The 14,482-nt window shown below is 37.6% G+C and overlaps 1 protein-coding gene across 6 annotated transcripts in view; it reads right to left on the reverse strand.

Annotated features, from left to right (window-relative positions):
* The window catches only part of DPP10 (dipeptidyl peptidase like 10), a 445,885-nt gene that overhangs the window by 17,250 nt on the left and 414,153 nt on the right, over positions 1-14,482 (reverse strand). For all 6 annotated transcript variants that reach the window (XM_079310523.1, XM_079310525.1, XM_079310524.1 and 3 more), the window contains 8 exons: positions 12,841-12,879; positions 11,647-11,754; positions 8,160-8,251; positions 7,105-7,152; positions 6,465-6,586; positions 2,681-2,728; positions 480-578; positions 302-371 (listed from right to left, as the gene is read on the reverse strand). In XM_079310523.1, coding sequence (XP_079166649.1) covers positions 302-371; positions 480-578; positions 2,681-2,728; positions 6,465-6,586; positions 7,105-7,152; positions 8,160-8,251; positions 11,647-11,754; positions 12,841-12,879 — 626 coding nt within the window. The remainder of the gene's footprint in view (positions 1-301; positions 372-479; positions 579-2,680; positions 2,729-6,464; positions 6,587-7,104; positions 7,153-8,159; positions 8,252-11,646; positions 11,755-12,840; positions 12,880-14,482) is intronic.

Raw genomic sequence — 14,482 nt, forward strand, 5'->3', positions numbered from 1 at the left:
AACACTGCAGACTACTTGGAGCTACACCATCAGAAACAGCAGTGCCTCCCAAACATGAAAGTACAGCAAAGCACACTCAGGTTTGACTAGCTCAAAAAAACCCCAGGCATCTCTACCAGACAACACCTGTCACAAAATCTTCCCTAGAACAAGCCTTTTGATTTCTCAACTCAAATCCATGAGATATTTTTTTCCTACAAAAGGGGAAAAAAATAAGACCAAAAAAAAATCTGACTTCAGATTTAAATATTTTTATGAAGCACTTTTTTATTATTTTGAGTGATTCCAAATGGATACTTACATTATTAATAGAAGGGCATACTGGTTTCGATCCGTGAAATCTTTTGGCAGTGACAACTGTAAAGGGAATTCTTTTAAGAAAAGAGCAAAATATTAAAGGCTGGTAGTTACACAGATGAAAAACAGTAACGTCATAAGAAAGCTTTTAGCTTGCAAAAAAAACATTTTGCCAGATTTACCGTAATCCTCAATGTGAAACATTTTGATTTCAGTCTTGTAATTCTTTTTCTTGGAAACAACTTCTTTCAACACAGGGTTATTTTCCAAAATATAAAACTCTAGAAGACAGGAAGAAAAACCATGTTGAAAGGCATGGAGAATCATCACACCAGAGATACATCAAGATTTAAAAAAAAAATAAAGAAACAGAGAGAAATGCAATGATCTTGTAAATTAATCTTGCAATTAATCTTGTAAATTAATTCCTTCTGTAAATACCTTTTTTATAGTGCAACTACATTTCAATTCAAAAAGATACACATCCAGTTCATTTTTCTGGTTTTGGCAGGCTTTTTTTTCATTAAGCTCTACCAAGGAAATTTTTAATGACCAACATGAACATCAGCATCTCTGAGAAATCCTGACAGCAGCTGTTGCAGCACAAGGCTGCTCTGCTGGGCAATATCCTAAGCCTCCTCCAGGCATCCTTTTCCCCAATATTACCTATTCCAAGGCAATATTTTGCCAGCACAGCTAAATGTGGTCACTGCATGTCCTCAGTTATCTTCTGCACTTCAGCCAAGAGCAAGGCAATCAGCTTGGTTTAAAGCTGCAGACTAATTTGAAGCAACCCTTTTAGACACAAATAAAAGGCTAATTTGTTCTTTTATCTTTTTTCTTTTTTTTTTTTTTTAAACTCAAATTACTGATCTTGCTTCCAAAATTTAGATTATTTTAATTAAATAATAAACTCTTCATTTAGGGCCAAAAACAGATAATCTGAAGAGAATGCTTGTTCTGGGCAGTCAACCAAAATGGTATAATTATAGTCTGAGGATGGAATAATTGAAATAATCCTTAATCATTCCTTTATGAATTGAAGAGGATAATCTAATCTAGCACTGAAACACTAATGGTAAATTATCTCTCTTATTATTTGGCTTTTTGTTGTTACAACAAACAGCATTCCTCTATCCTGACCTGCTTTATTTTACTCTAAGGTGCTGCACATAAATCTCTATTTCAGTAATTCACACTCCATAGTGCTTTAGATGCAGGTAATAAAGAGAAAAATCCTGCCTTCACAGAATTAAGCAGCTCCACACAAGTCTAAAATACATTTATTTGAGCACTAGCTACCATTTACTGTGCTGGATAAAACTCCCTGCCCTGAATGGGTTATAGCACTGGGCTTTGCAAACACAAAGAAGGCATTTAAAAAAAAATGAAAAAAGGAAAAAAAGAAAACTTAAGTGCAGATATTAATTAACACTTCATAGCATGGCACTATTTGTTAGGATTGTACTTCAACATGCAAGATTAGCTCCACTCAACAGTGACTGGTCCAGGACAAAAGGAATGCAGACAGGTACAGTTCAGGATTTCTAGATTCTGGGAAAAATCCTGAGGATAATCCAATTAATGAAATGAGGATATGTAAGAGTTGCTTTAGTGCTTTTGAATGAAAAGTTGTTCCCCATTTCTATAATCCACACCTCCATGCTAGTGGAGTCACAGTGGAGCTGGAGGTGGCAGAGTTGTTATCTCTGCAGCACCTCCAGAAAAATTCAGCTGGTGAAGGGCAGTCTTCCATTAAAAAACACCTCAGCAGCCAGGAAACAGTAACAGATTTGGCATCAATATACAAGAAAATAATGAGTAAAACAGAGGTATAGAACACTTTCCTAAAAAACCTTTATTATTGGATTTGTCTTCATTGAAAATGTCAGTGGAGTTGTTCTGATTTGAGAAACAGAAGGACTAAATCAGCATATGTAGGTCAGCTTTTATGATCAATCATCCAAGGGCTGTACCTGACTTCAACATAATTGGATTGTAACTTTAAAAACATCTCTAAAAACACAGGAGGTGTACTGCAATGGCAGCATGATCAACACTAGAAGTGAAAAGGATGAAGACCAACCTGCCCTCTAATTTACTCAAGTAAAAAGTTTACACTCAAGTGTAAACAGAAGGTGACTCACATGCATTTAGTCCAAAAGATACCTAAAAATCTGGAATTGCTTTAGTCATTTGATTGACTGCTGTCCTTACCATTTGCTGATGTGGATGTTGCTAAAAGGTAATTAATAGTACTTTATATGAATTAGTTTTCATGTACTTGCACAACATTTTCATGTACTTACTTTCCCCTCTCCCACACTCCCCAAAGAAATTAGGCATGATAAAAAATCTTGCTTATTTCACAAGGTATACTCACTTTCAGTATTACTTGTCCTGTGCACACTTACAACTGGAACACCTGGTCCTGTGAAGAGGAAGGGTGAGGTAGTTTGTACTCTGCAGTTCAGTGACAAAGAATGGGAGCACCAGTTACCACACAAGGCAGGATCCTGGAAGCTCCATGCACACAATTCCCTGAAAACACAGCAGGAACTCCACTGGGACCTCCCAGGAGTGACACAGGCTGGGCTACAGGACCAGCACAGTGTGAAACAGTCACTGCCTTGTGCCTGTCCAGCAGCCCAGACCCTGCACCCAGAAGGAGCACTCCATTTTGGGGTTTTTTTTAAAATTATCTCAGTGTTTCAGTTTTAAGTGATGAATAAAAAAATTGTGTACTTAACGGTACTGTGTAAAATACAGCAGTTTGACATTCAGAAACTTTAGGTTGACTCTGAAATTAATTAATTAATTAATTAAAAATATCCACTTATTTTCTCGATGGAAAAGCTACAGAGGTGTTGAAATAATATATTTCACATAATTTTCTGTTTAAGAAGCTCCCTTGGTATGCCAACTCTGCAAAACCAACAGCATCCCAGTTAAATCTAGGTGTGATGTAATCTAATCCTATCTCACATCCTTTATTTTCACTGTACCACTAAGAAAATAAAAATCAGGAGCAATTCTTCATGCCAACATGTACTGTGCAAATGCCCAAGGTGGTTGTGAAACTGGCATGATCAAGCATTCAGAATCCTCAGAAGTGGCTGAGTCTGTTGTCCCTTCTCTGAAGATCCCCACCAGTGTAAACCTGCAAAAGAAAATCTTATGTCCCCATCCCCACCATGGATTTTACACATGGGAATCTCTGTTTTACCTCAGTGTTTCAATTACAAGCATTCAGTCCCTATTGGGCAAGGAAGAACAATGCGGAAAAGCTGAAGTCCCTGGGGACCCCATGGCAGATAAAGGCATGGCCCCTTTGAAATGAAGAGTTACAACTCTCTTTTTGAGAAAAAAAAAACAACAATTCCCTTTGAGAGTTCAGAGATAGAGCTTAATTTATGTGTTTTGATAGGTTGTCTCTCTCAATTAATTATGGCATGAGCCTAGGGAAATGTAAATACCTGAAATAAATAGTATGATGACGTTCACAGCCTTCACTGAAGATTTTTATCAGTTTCATTCCCTCCCTCAAGGGGGATGATTGACAAAAATCTTACAGGTAAATTGTTGACAAATCACAGCTTTCTGCCTTAGCTCTCTAAGAAGATAATTTCTTCAGATGTCTCTTCTGTTTTGGTTTGTTTTTTATTTCCAGCTCTTTTTACTTCTTCTGAATTTGTCATTTTGCTTTCAATTCTTACTTAAGAAAGACCATATCTGAGGGGGAAAGCACCAGCACTTTCCAGTCTATCTCTATTTGTCATACTGAAAAATGGAAGGATGATGATATTTTGAAAAAAGGGAGATTACAGTAGATTAAAACGCTGATCACAGGGGAAAAAAGGACAAATTTGTGTCACAGGCACTGTGTTACAGTGCATCAGAACAAAGCACAGGACATGGATTCCCAGTGACCTCCTATCACTAACCCCAAACTCACAGCTTATTTCCTGCTGTATCAAAAGGGAGAAACAATTACTCCCCTTCTAGACTATCTTATTTGAGGGGAGAGAAAACAAATCTTGCTAGTGTTTGTGAAGTGCTAAAGGAAAAATCCACAAGCAGTGTGGAAATCAAGTGCAAAGGATGTGTTTGCCCAAACTGAGAGGCTGAGGAGCCATCTACCAGGCAAGAAATAACTCATCACTCAGGAGAGTCTCTGGAGATGGATACAGCTGGTAAAATGAGAGGCTGAGGGAAACTAAGAAGGAAAAACTATCCTAATAAAGGTGCTTGTGGGTAAACAGGAGGTTGAAGAATTGAAACTCATACAGATCGAACCAGTCCAGAGTTCCCCAAGGGATTTTCTGGGCAAATTGCTTTTGTAACAATTCAGTGAAGACTTTTTGCTGTGGGAAAATGAGTGTGTATGCACACAGCAGATGTGCCATTTGTCTCCTCAAAGCAGTTTGTCTCACAGTCTCACACACAGAAGAGTTTTGATGCCAGTTCTACAGTGATCTTGCCATCAACTTTGATCCTGCCAAATGCCCAGCCCAGAGCCCTGGCTCCATGGGGCCACACTGCTGCTGTACCTGCCAAGCTCTAAGGAAACACAGCAGACCCTGAACAACTCCCAGCCAGCACTAACTCTACATTAATGTCAGAGGTAGAAAAAAATTAATGACAGTTCAGCATCTCTGCCCAACACCTACAGCTCAGGGTAATCTCCTGCAACTCACTGGAGTGTAGGTTTAACCCTGGGAGGATGATCTACAGCCTTGCCAGCTCAAACAGAGAACTGCCAAAGTCACTGAAAGTCATGAGCTTGTGAGTAATCACATGCACAGCCCACTACTGGCATCCACATTTTTATATCAAAGAAGCACATTAAAAATTACAGGCTGAGTACACTTTGCTAAAATGGTAACAAGATGCTTTTGGACCCCAGCACATTGCTGATTCAGAGCAAAAAACTCTTCCCAATTTATCAACCCTCTGTCTTACAAGAATCTGAGACTTACCCCATAGGGATTACACCAAGCACAAGGGAAAACTCTGCTTAAAGCATGAGGAGCTCATTACTCAGAGAAGGACCACTCAGATTAGCTCCATCACTTCTGCTGCAGATTGAGCCATGTATAAACCATACAGTTTGTACATTTTTCTTCTAATCAGCTATGCACTATAGGTGCATTTCCACAAAAAAAACCCCAAAAAACAAAACACCACCAACAAAAAACCAGCAAAACCAAAAAACAAACCCCTTATTTTAGCCAATATATATTCATAGTTTCTTTGTTTGGATACATTCAATGCTCAAGTCAGCAGGCATTTTATTTTTGTGGGGGGGAAAAAAAGGAGAGTTGTGAAAGAAGTAGAGAAAAAAGCATGAATATAAAATGAGCCATTCATATGTATTTCAGATGAATTGTCCTCTACTCTTTGCAGTCTGATCCTAGCTATGAAAAAATACTGAAGGGATTTGTGTAAAATTTTGCAAGTTTCAAGGGCAACAGGTCTACCTATGTACTTTATTATGCATTGTCTCATTTCACCACTTATATGTCAGTGGTTTTTTTTTCCTGTGTATAGGTTATAAATTTCTCTGTGTGGGATGGTTTTAGTTTTTTATTTATATAGAAATTCTGAAGCCAACTGGTGCCATTTAGCTCTGCTGGAATGCAGCTACCAGGAAAACACTGTGCGTGATTTATTACAATTGCACTGATATAGAGGATCTGTCTCTGGGGATTTAACCACAGCTGTTCTTTGGTAGATGCACCCGTACACATAACTATGAGCCTGAATAAATACACTGCACATACATGTGTACAAACACTCCTAGAGAACACAGGCTCTCATTTTCTAACTAGGTATAGTCACATAAAATCAATCCCAATATATAAAATAACAGACTCTCACAAACCCCAGTACCATCAGCAAAATGCTGAATTTTTTGATGAAGGATTTCTATTTAGAGTGAATATAAGTTGATGTCCTTTACTTGGACAGAGGACTCAGGACTGGAGCATCACTCATAATTTAGCTAATTCACAGAAAATCTTTACTTGCAGCCTTAGAATAGGCTCTGTACAGAACTTTGAGTAATCCACTGCTGAGCTCAGTGTTAGACTCCAGCCTAATGCCCTTCTCAAGGCAATACAGTAATCCTGAAGCAAGAAGCACTGCACCCTGTGCATTTGCCTTACCTTTGCAGTGCAGGAGAAAATGCCTGTTCATGGGGCTGAACTTTGCACTGAAGTAAGTGCACTGGTCCTTCAAGAAGTTACACGAGAGACACTGACGGTTCAATGACCCCACTGTTGATACACTGGTGGAAGAAAATGATCAGAAACATTTTACATTGGAAAAAAATACAATAAAGTAAACTTGGTTTTGTGGACAGGATCCAAAAGCTGCCCAAAACTCCACTGGCATTACAGTAACTCACACTGTTGGGGGTAACAGTAGCACTAGCAGAAAACTATGAAAACCTCACTAACCTCAGATTTAAGCACTGAAAATGAGGTGATTTGCTCCAAACTCTAAGTTACATGATTAAACCCTATAAATATTTTATTTAGAAAACTTTGATTACTTTTAAAACACAGTCAGGTTAAATGCTTGTACTTAGGTTTAACTTTTTAGATCTTATAAAGCAGTAGTGAAGATGTAAGTGTTAAAAACATTTTGTGTTACAAACTTTTCCATTTTTTAGAAAATGGCAATTTTAATTTTGAAAAGACATGGTTCTTTCCTTGTTATAGCTAAAGCATACTATTTTTTACACAATGTAAATGATTACCCAAGGATGAAAAAGCTGATAACACAGTCCCATGTGTCTCTTACCTGTGCAGCTGTCTTCCTCTTGGGGACTCTTCAGTGCTTAAGAAATAACTGTGTTCAAAAGAGGAAAAAAGTTAAACTCAGTTTGGTAAACTGTCTGATTTGGGTGATGCTAAAAGAAGTGAATAAGTAGAATTTTTAAGAATTAAAAATTCACATATATCCATGAAGATCAAATACTTATATATGAAACCAAGTTCCAAGATTAAACTTAGATCCAACATGCAGATCAGTTATTTCAGAAGCTATACAATTTCCTGTTAAAATAGTGATGAAAACAAGATTTCATGGTTTTAATTTCTGTCACTCCCAGGAGCTCCAATAGCAACCAGGACACCTCTCTGCATCTTAAAAATAACATAAGAGAAAGTTTCTGCTTCACTCCAAGAGTTTGCAATATAAATCCTAGTAAAGATAAAGGTCACAATGAAATTGTGTCATATATTACAATAAGTCTTATGAGATCTGAGAGCCTTTCTGAGCTGTAAACCAACTTTTTCTCCTATCTACTTTGCATGGGTGGAAAGAGACTTTGCAAGAACACCAAGACAAACCCTTGGTGTTTCCCTGATCAGACTTCCATTAGTTTCTGCTTGGCAGGCAGAAGGAGGGCAAGGCAATCCCCTCAAGTGGCTGATAAACTCTATAAATAATTTGAATTAATAAAGTTGGATCAGAGCTCCAAAAGGTCTCTAGAGACCTCATGCAGTGAAGATGTGATATTTTATCAAGTACTAAAAAATTTACTATGACTTCTTATCTGGATTCCAGGAAAGAAGTTACCAAAATGTTATTACTGCTGCACTGTGTGTTGATTCTTTTTATTCTGAAAAATACAGAGTCAAGTGATATCATGGTGTGATTCTTTCCCTCTTCATAAAAAAGCATTTAGGAAAAGAATGGCAGATGAATGGTATTACAACTGCAGCTTGTGTACTGAGGTGTGTCAAAGTTATGGTCAAGCTCCAAATGAAAGAAATATTGTTGTTTAATTTTGAATTAAATGGATTCAACTTGAATAACACAAATATTTTTATAAAAAAGGGAACAGTGCTTACATATTTTGAGTATTTTCATCATATGCCAGGATTTTGATAACTTCCCAGTTCCCTGATGTCAGGTGTCTCACACTGATTTGCTCACTTTTAGCCTGTTGAGAGATGGAAAACATTGACTTTCACCTTGCTGCATTCTTCTTTGCCTAGTAGGATTGCTTGCACATGTCATTACTGATTACAGCTTTTTAAACTTTAATATGCAACATAACATCTTTAAACCACAAACCTCACATTTTGACAGGCCTGAATTTCACTTGCCCTTTCCCTCCTATCTCTAAGCCTTTCAAAGTCATTAAAATAATCTATTTGCAGCACAATTTTTCTTTCAGTTGCCCCCATGCTAACAAACAATAGAAGTCAGGATGCAATGCAGGTAAAATCAATTCTTTGGCTGGAAGTTGCAACACACTCTTCACCAGACAGAGATTAAAAACAAAAAAACCTAAGGAAGAAGCTCATCTGAGGGTGTTTCCTAGTGCAAAAGGTAAAATCGTGGTTCAGGCTACTGGAGATTCAAACTTCAACCCTCACAGCTTGGACATATTTTATGTGGATTTTTCTGTATTAGAGTTATTATGCTTGGCCTGGATATACATATTCCTAGTTTTCAAATTTGAGACAAACATTATAAAGAAAAGAGGTGACATTTCAGAGGTGATACACAGTGGTTACAAAAAGTCATAAACTGGCAAGAAGGTTGGATTTTTTTTTTAACCCATGTATTTCTGAACTGTGTCCTGAGCTCCACATCAACAGCAGCAATAACTAAAAAGCAAATGCTCAAAGATACCCTATGAGATATGTTGGGAACTGGCAAGGCAGAGCCAAGCCCCTTGGAGCTGATCTGTTTCCAAACAGATCCATGAAGAAAGAAGGAGGTAGCAACTCCATGACAAGCCTTGCAAGTACCAAATGAAATCAGGATATTGTGCTAGGTGCTGTACATATGTTTATGATGAGGGCTCCCTGTTCAGGAAGCTTCTCATATTCAGTGCTGTCTTCAAGAATGATTAAAATACATATTAGTGATTTATTGTCAGTGACTATTCCTTCTCTAGAGAGAGAAAAGCTGCAACTATTGAAATAAATATTCAAATATTAAGATCACAGAATCTAACAAGAAACAGCAATAATAAGCACAGCCAAACACTAATAAACATGGTTATTTTTCAAGGTTACAGCCATAATACATAATTTATGAAGCTTGCAGAAAGTTATTGCCTTGATCCATTAAAGTTACTTTATAATTCTTATTTTGTGGTTGGAAAAAGAAGAGACTTTCTAGAGTTGCAAAACTCCATGAAAGAAATGTCTAGATACATAAGACATGATTCAATCCCATTTTGAGATTAGTTTCTTTTAAATATTTCATAAGTTACTAAAAGCATTTGAAAACAGTAACCCACACATCCAGCCCTCTCCATTCAGACAGTAAATAATCTATGATAGACTGTAACCTTTCAGACAGTAACTTCTCCCTGCATAAAGATTTAATTAGATGCCTCTGCCAACATGCTTTGTGTCATTGACACGTGCTTTCCTGAAATGCAGCCAAAGAAATGCAGTCTGAGAAAAACCAGCATTTGTTGTAAGATTGAGAAATCAGCATCAGTGATTAAATTAAAATGAGCCATTGAAATTTGCTCCTTTATCCCTGCAAGTCCACATTGGTTCTGTTTTAACTCTCCTGCACATGAAAGCTGCTCTCTGTCAAGGGGCTGATGTCTCTACTGAGTGGCACATGCAGAGAAGGAATGAGCATCCCACTGCTCCATTCCAGGTTACCCTTTTCCATCACAGAAATGCTGTGACCATCTGGGTGCTGGGGATCTGCTGACTGCTTTACATTCTGCAGGGCACCTGCTGTGCTGCTGTGGCTCTCACAAGGTGTGACAAACATCTAATGTGACAAAGGGCTTTATGTGCAACGGTTAATATACTTTTTATGCCTCTGTGTTTGCTTTAGAAATAATGGACAATCAGATTAATGCAGTGTGTAAAACACATCATATAAACATATCTCCTGCCCTTTACTGCTCTGTATCATCCCCATTACCAGGCAGAATGTTGCTTACTGATGAATAATGGCTGATACATGGGATATCACATTTCCTTTTTCTCAGGAGGAGCCGCATGCTTAAAGCCAAATTTGTCATTGGTGATACAATTTGGATTTGTTTATTCATGCTGATGGCAGGCAAAATAGAAGTATTTTTTTAGTTTTGGAGCTGTGCAGTACCCAGGGCTCTAATTCTGCCTAAAAGGGACAGAATACTAAATTCTGGAACATAGGCTTGACTTTAAACATTATTCTGCTAGAATTAAAAGATGCTTAAAAGTAGGCATATATTTAATTACCTTACTGAATAGGAGTAGGCTTAATCTTTGCTTAAACATTTTCCTGAATTAGGATCAAGTTTCCTGGGCTTTTTAGAAACAAGAAATGTCAGAGTCTACAAAGTTAGGGAAACTTGATTTTATCTGTATAATCCTTGGGAAAGTTGCAAGCAAACTTTCAGATCCAGATAATTATTATTTTGTGTATTTTAAAGGTACTTATTCATACTGTGAAAGATACCAAAACAAGACTTGATTGACTAAATGGTTTTGCTCATGTGTGAATTTTTATGTACACCTTTACCAGACTGTCATCTGAGTTATTGTTTTCTTTGGGAAATAGAATTTGACATGTCTGTGATCCCTTTTATCTTCACTGACTCTTTCCTCATATATTTACTCTAGTGAATGAGTACCTTTGTTCTTGTTTCTTCAGGTTAAACTGTCATTAATGTTCTTTTGTTCTTGTTCTGTCTGCAGTGTAGTGTGAACATATTTCAGACTTAATAACATTCATACCAGAACACTCTCATAAAGGCAGATAACAGAGCTGCCTGGCACAAATCTGCTATTTTGATGTTTTGGGTACCTTGGTAATCCCTCCTATGTCATAGGGCTCTGCTAAAGCACCTGGATTAATGCTCTGATGATTTAAATAGATGCCTTGGAGTGTTCCGTTCCAGGGCATAATTTCCTTTATTAGTTCATCTCAACTTCATATTGGTGACCTTCAAAGTCACACTGCAAATTTATCTTCTTTCAGATTCTTCTTTGGAAAAAGTAATGACCCTGGGAAATGGAAGCTGCTGAAAAATGTTGCAAAGGGTAATAAAAGTGTCCTAACTTTCACAGAAACTTTAAGTTTGGGTATTGCCTCCCTTTATAATTCTCTAAGAGCAGATTCTGAATAGACATTTAACATTATTTGTTATTTTAAAATATGCATGTATCGTGTATTCAGAGAAGGTAAAATTAGTGTTTATTCTGGAAGAAGCTATAAATACATCCCACTGCACTGAGAGACAAGCTGGACAGGACAGATGACCATGACACAAGTGTTCTGATTAAAGTGAAGTTCAGGCCTTTGCCTGGTTCACAGAAAACCCCAGACAGGCAGCAGGATGTCCCAGCAGCCTGAGCAGAGCCCCACCTGCACGATGAACATGGCTATGTGGTGGAACTCGCCGCGGCCGCCCTGCTTCACCGGCACCGTCATGAAGAACTTGCTGCCATCCTTGGAGAACACGGGCTCTTCGTTCTGCAAATGGAACATTGTCTTAGCCTGGCACACTTCTCATTACACTTCTTAACACAAGATCAGAATACTTTTTTGTGTCTTCTTGGTTTTGCTGTGCTCAAAGTCAGCTGGAGAAAGCATCCTTAGGTTATAAGTGTATTCTGCTGAGTGAAACAAAAATGTGGTGGCTAAAGCTGAATATAGTTCATGCCATGTGCAATCCTGCTCTAAAGCATGGGTTACAGCCCTTACACAACTCTTCCTCACAGTGAAAGCTCTGGTAATCTCATTCCTAAGGCAGAGGGACTTCCCACCACAGTGTCCTTTATGGAAATACAAATAGTGGCAGAGATAACTCCTACTGCTGAGGAGGAGAACGAAAGTTCAATGGTTTGGACGCACTGAGAACATGTTTAACACCCACTGATTTTTGATAAAATTGTATGGAAAAAATAAGCACATTAAGTTGTATTCTAAATCAGGTTTTTACCACAAATTGTAGCCAGATGTGACACCATCTCCCCATGTCTAGCTTTGCACAGAAATATTAACAGAAAATGGCTTGCTATTAAAGCATAGGCTTTTTTTTTTTTAATGATTTCTCATTTGCACATTGCAAAATGAAGCCTGAAATGTGGTTTAAATAGAATGTGTTTCATACAGTTATTGGACAGTTTTTCTGAAGCTATGAAAGTGGAATAATTGGCTGACACATTAGTTAAACATATTGTTCTGGGTGTGAATTTAGAAATATTTTACTTTCTCATTCCAATTATAGCCCATATGACCTCTACTCTTTGAACTCCTTTTATTTTAATTTAGTGAGATCATTTTCAAATCAGAAACAAATCACAGTAAGTAGAACATGCCTGGAATGGGATTCATCTGGTCTGTCTTCCACCATCCCAGACTTAGATAGTTAATCAGCTGTTCATCTAAATGCTTACTGAACTGAATCCAGGCAGACCAGGAACTGCAGGGAAAATTGCCTCCAAAACCCTCACAGGTCTCAGGATTTTATTAGCTTATAAAATAACACACAGTTAAATAAAAATGACAATGAAGCAATTAAGCATTATGCACCCAGAAATAGCATTTATACTGTACCTGTTTAGGAAGCCACAGATCTGACTGCATTTCATATTTCTAAAAGGAAAAAAGAAAAAGGAAAAAATTGCTTTATGGAATAGCTATAGATAAAAAATATTTCCCACATTCAGCAAAAGGTCTCTAGCTATTTAGTGTTTTGTTTTTTTTTGCTGGCACTTGCATTGAAACAAATGATAATTTAATTAGAAAGTCAGCTGTTTTATTCAGAGTTTTTGGTAGAACACCACAGGGGAACTAAGAATGCCATTTCAGTCCTTTCTGATCAGCTATGAAGAAGCTTTACACAGGCAGTTATATTTGCTTTTTACCTCTAGGCATCATCTGACAACTGGATATTTTAGGTTCTTAATCAACAATGGCAAGCAGCCAGCATCAAGCTCAAGTTGTGAGACCTTTTCAAATCACAATCCTGTGCTTTTATGGGTTGTAGTGTGGCATTAGTGATGAGAAAAAAATAAAAATAAATTAATGAATTTTATTGTTCATACTCCTATTTCACATCTGAAAATTAAAAAAAGAAAATAAAACAGCCAAATATCATGTACACGTTGCTGGAAAAAAAATATACATCAACTGCTGCAAATTTTCATAGTCACAGTGAAGTAATGAAAATTTATTAGCTATAGAAGAATCTGTATGTATATAGCCTGAAAAATGAAAATCTGTAGCTATTGCAGCAATTGGTTTTATACACTCCATTTTGAAACCAAAGATGTGTGCAACATTCTAGGGAGGAAAAAAAAACGGTTTACAGCTGAAATGATGTGATACAATGCTGAATTCTCACAATATTTAGCCTTTTCTTATCCATTATTGATTTCAAGAGCATCACTTTATCCCAGAAGATGCAGTGTAGGAATCCTCCAGGATGAGCCAGTCCTGGGCTGTGCTCACAATGGTGACAGTTCATCACTGTCCTTCCTCACCCCCCAAAAAATGTCCTTTGCTGTACTCCAAGTATTCTGGAGTGGGACTTCTCAGTCTCTCTCTCTCTTATATTATGTCCTGGATTACAGCTCCCCAGATACTTCCAACAAATCCAATTGACCTTGGAGCACATAAAGGTTTCCCTCTCAGAAGCAGCTGCAGTGGCTCAGGATCAACTTTCTTAATAAAAAGACAAAAGGCTCACAGGAACCAGGTGAAAAACAACAAAATCTCCATGGTCACAACCTTAATCCACACTCTGGGGATTCACTCACAGTTTCTGAGTGAGGAATAGCACCCTGTAATATGCAGCAAAAGAAGACGAGCTTGGAAAGAAATAACCTCTAACACTTCAACATGACTGACTCCAGTAGCAGACACTGATGGGAGCCTTTTGACTCAGAGGCCAACACTAATCACTCATAACCATTTACTCTGCCAAATTATACCCTCTGCTTTGGAGCATCTGTTGGTACTGATATCAGCATGTATAAAAAATATTTATACTTTTAGCTGGTTCTGGGAAGAGATTGTGACTCAGAATGGGAAAGCAGCCAAGTGCATTCAAGATGCAAGATTGACTGAGAAAATGGGGAGATGTAATGCAGGAGTGTCAGAAGTCAAAGTCTGGGTCCAGGGGTGGAATGTGTCTGGATTCAAAGAGAAAAATGTATTTCAGTTTGGCTTACATTCAAAAATGGAATATCCCCAC

This window comes from Erithacus rubecula (assembly GCF_903797595.1).
Source record: "Erithacus rubecula genome assembly, chromosome: 8".
NCBI lineage: Eukaryota > Metazoa > Chordata > Aves > Passeriformes > Muscicapidae > Erithacus > Erithacus rubecula.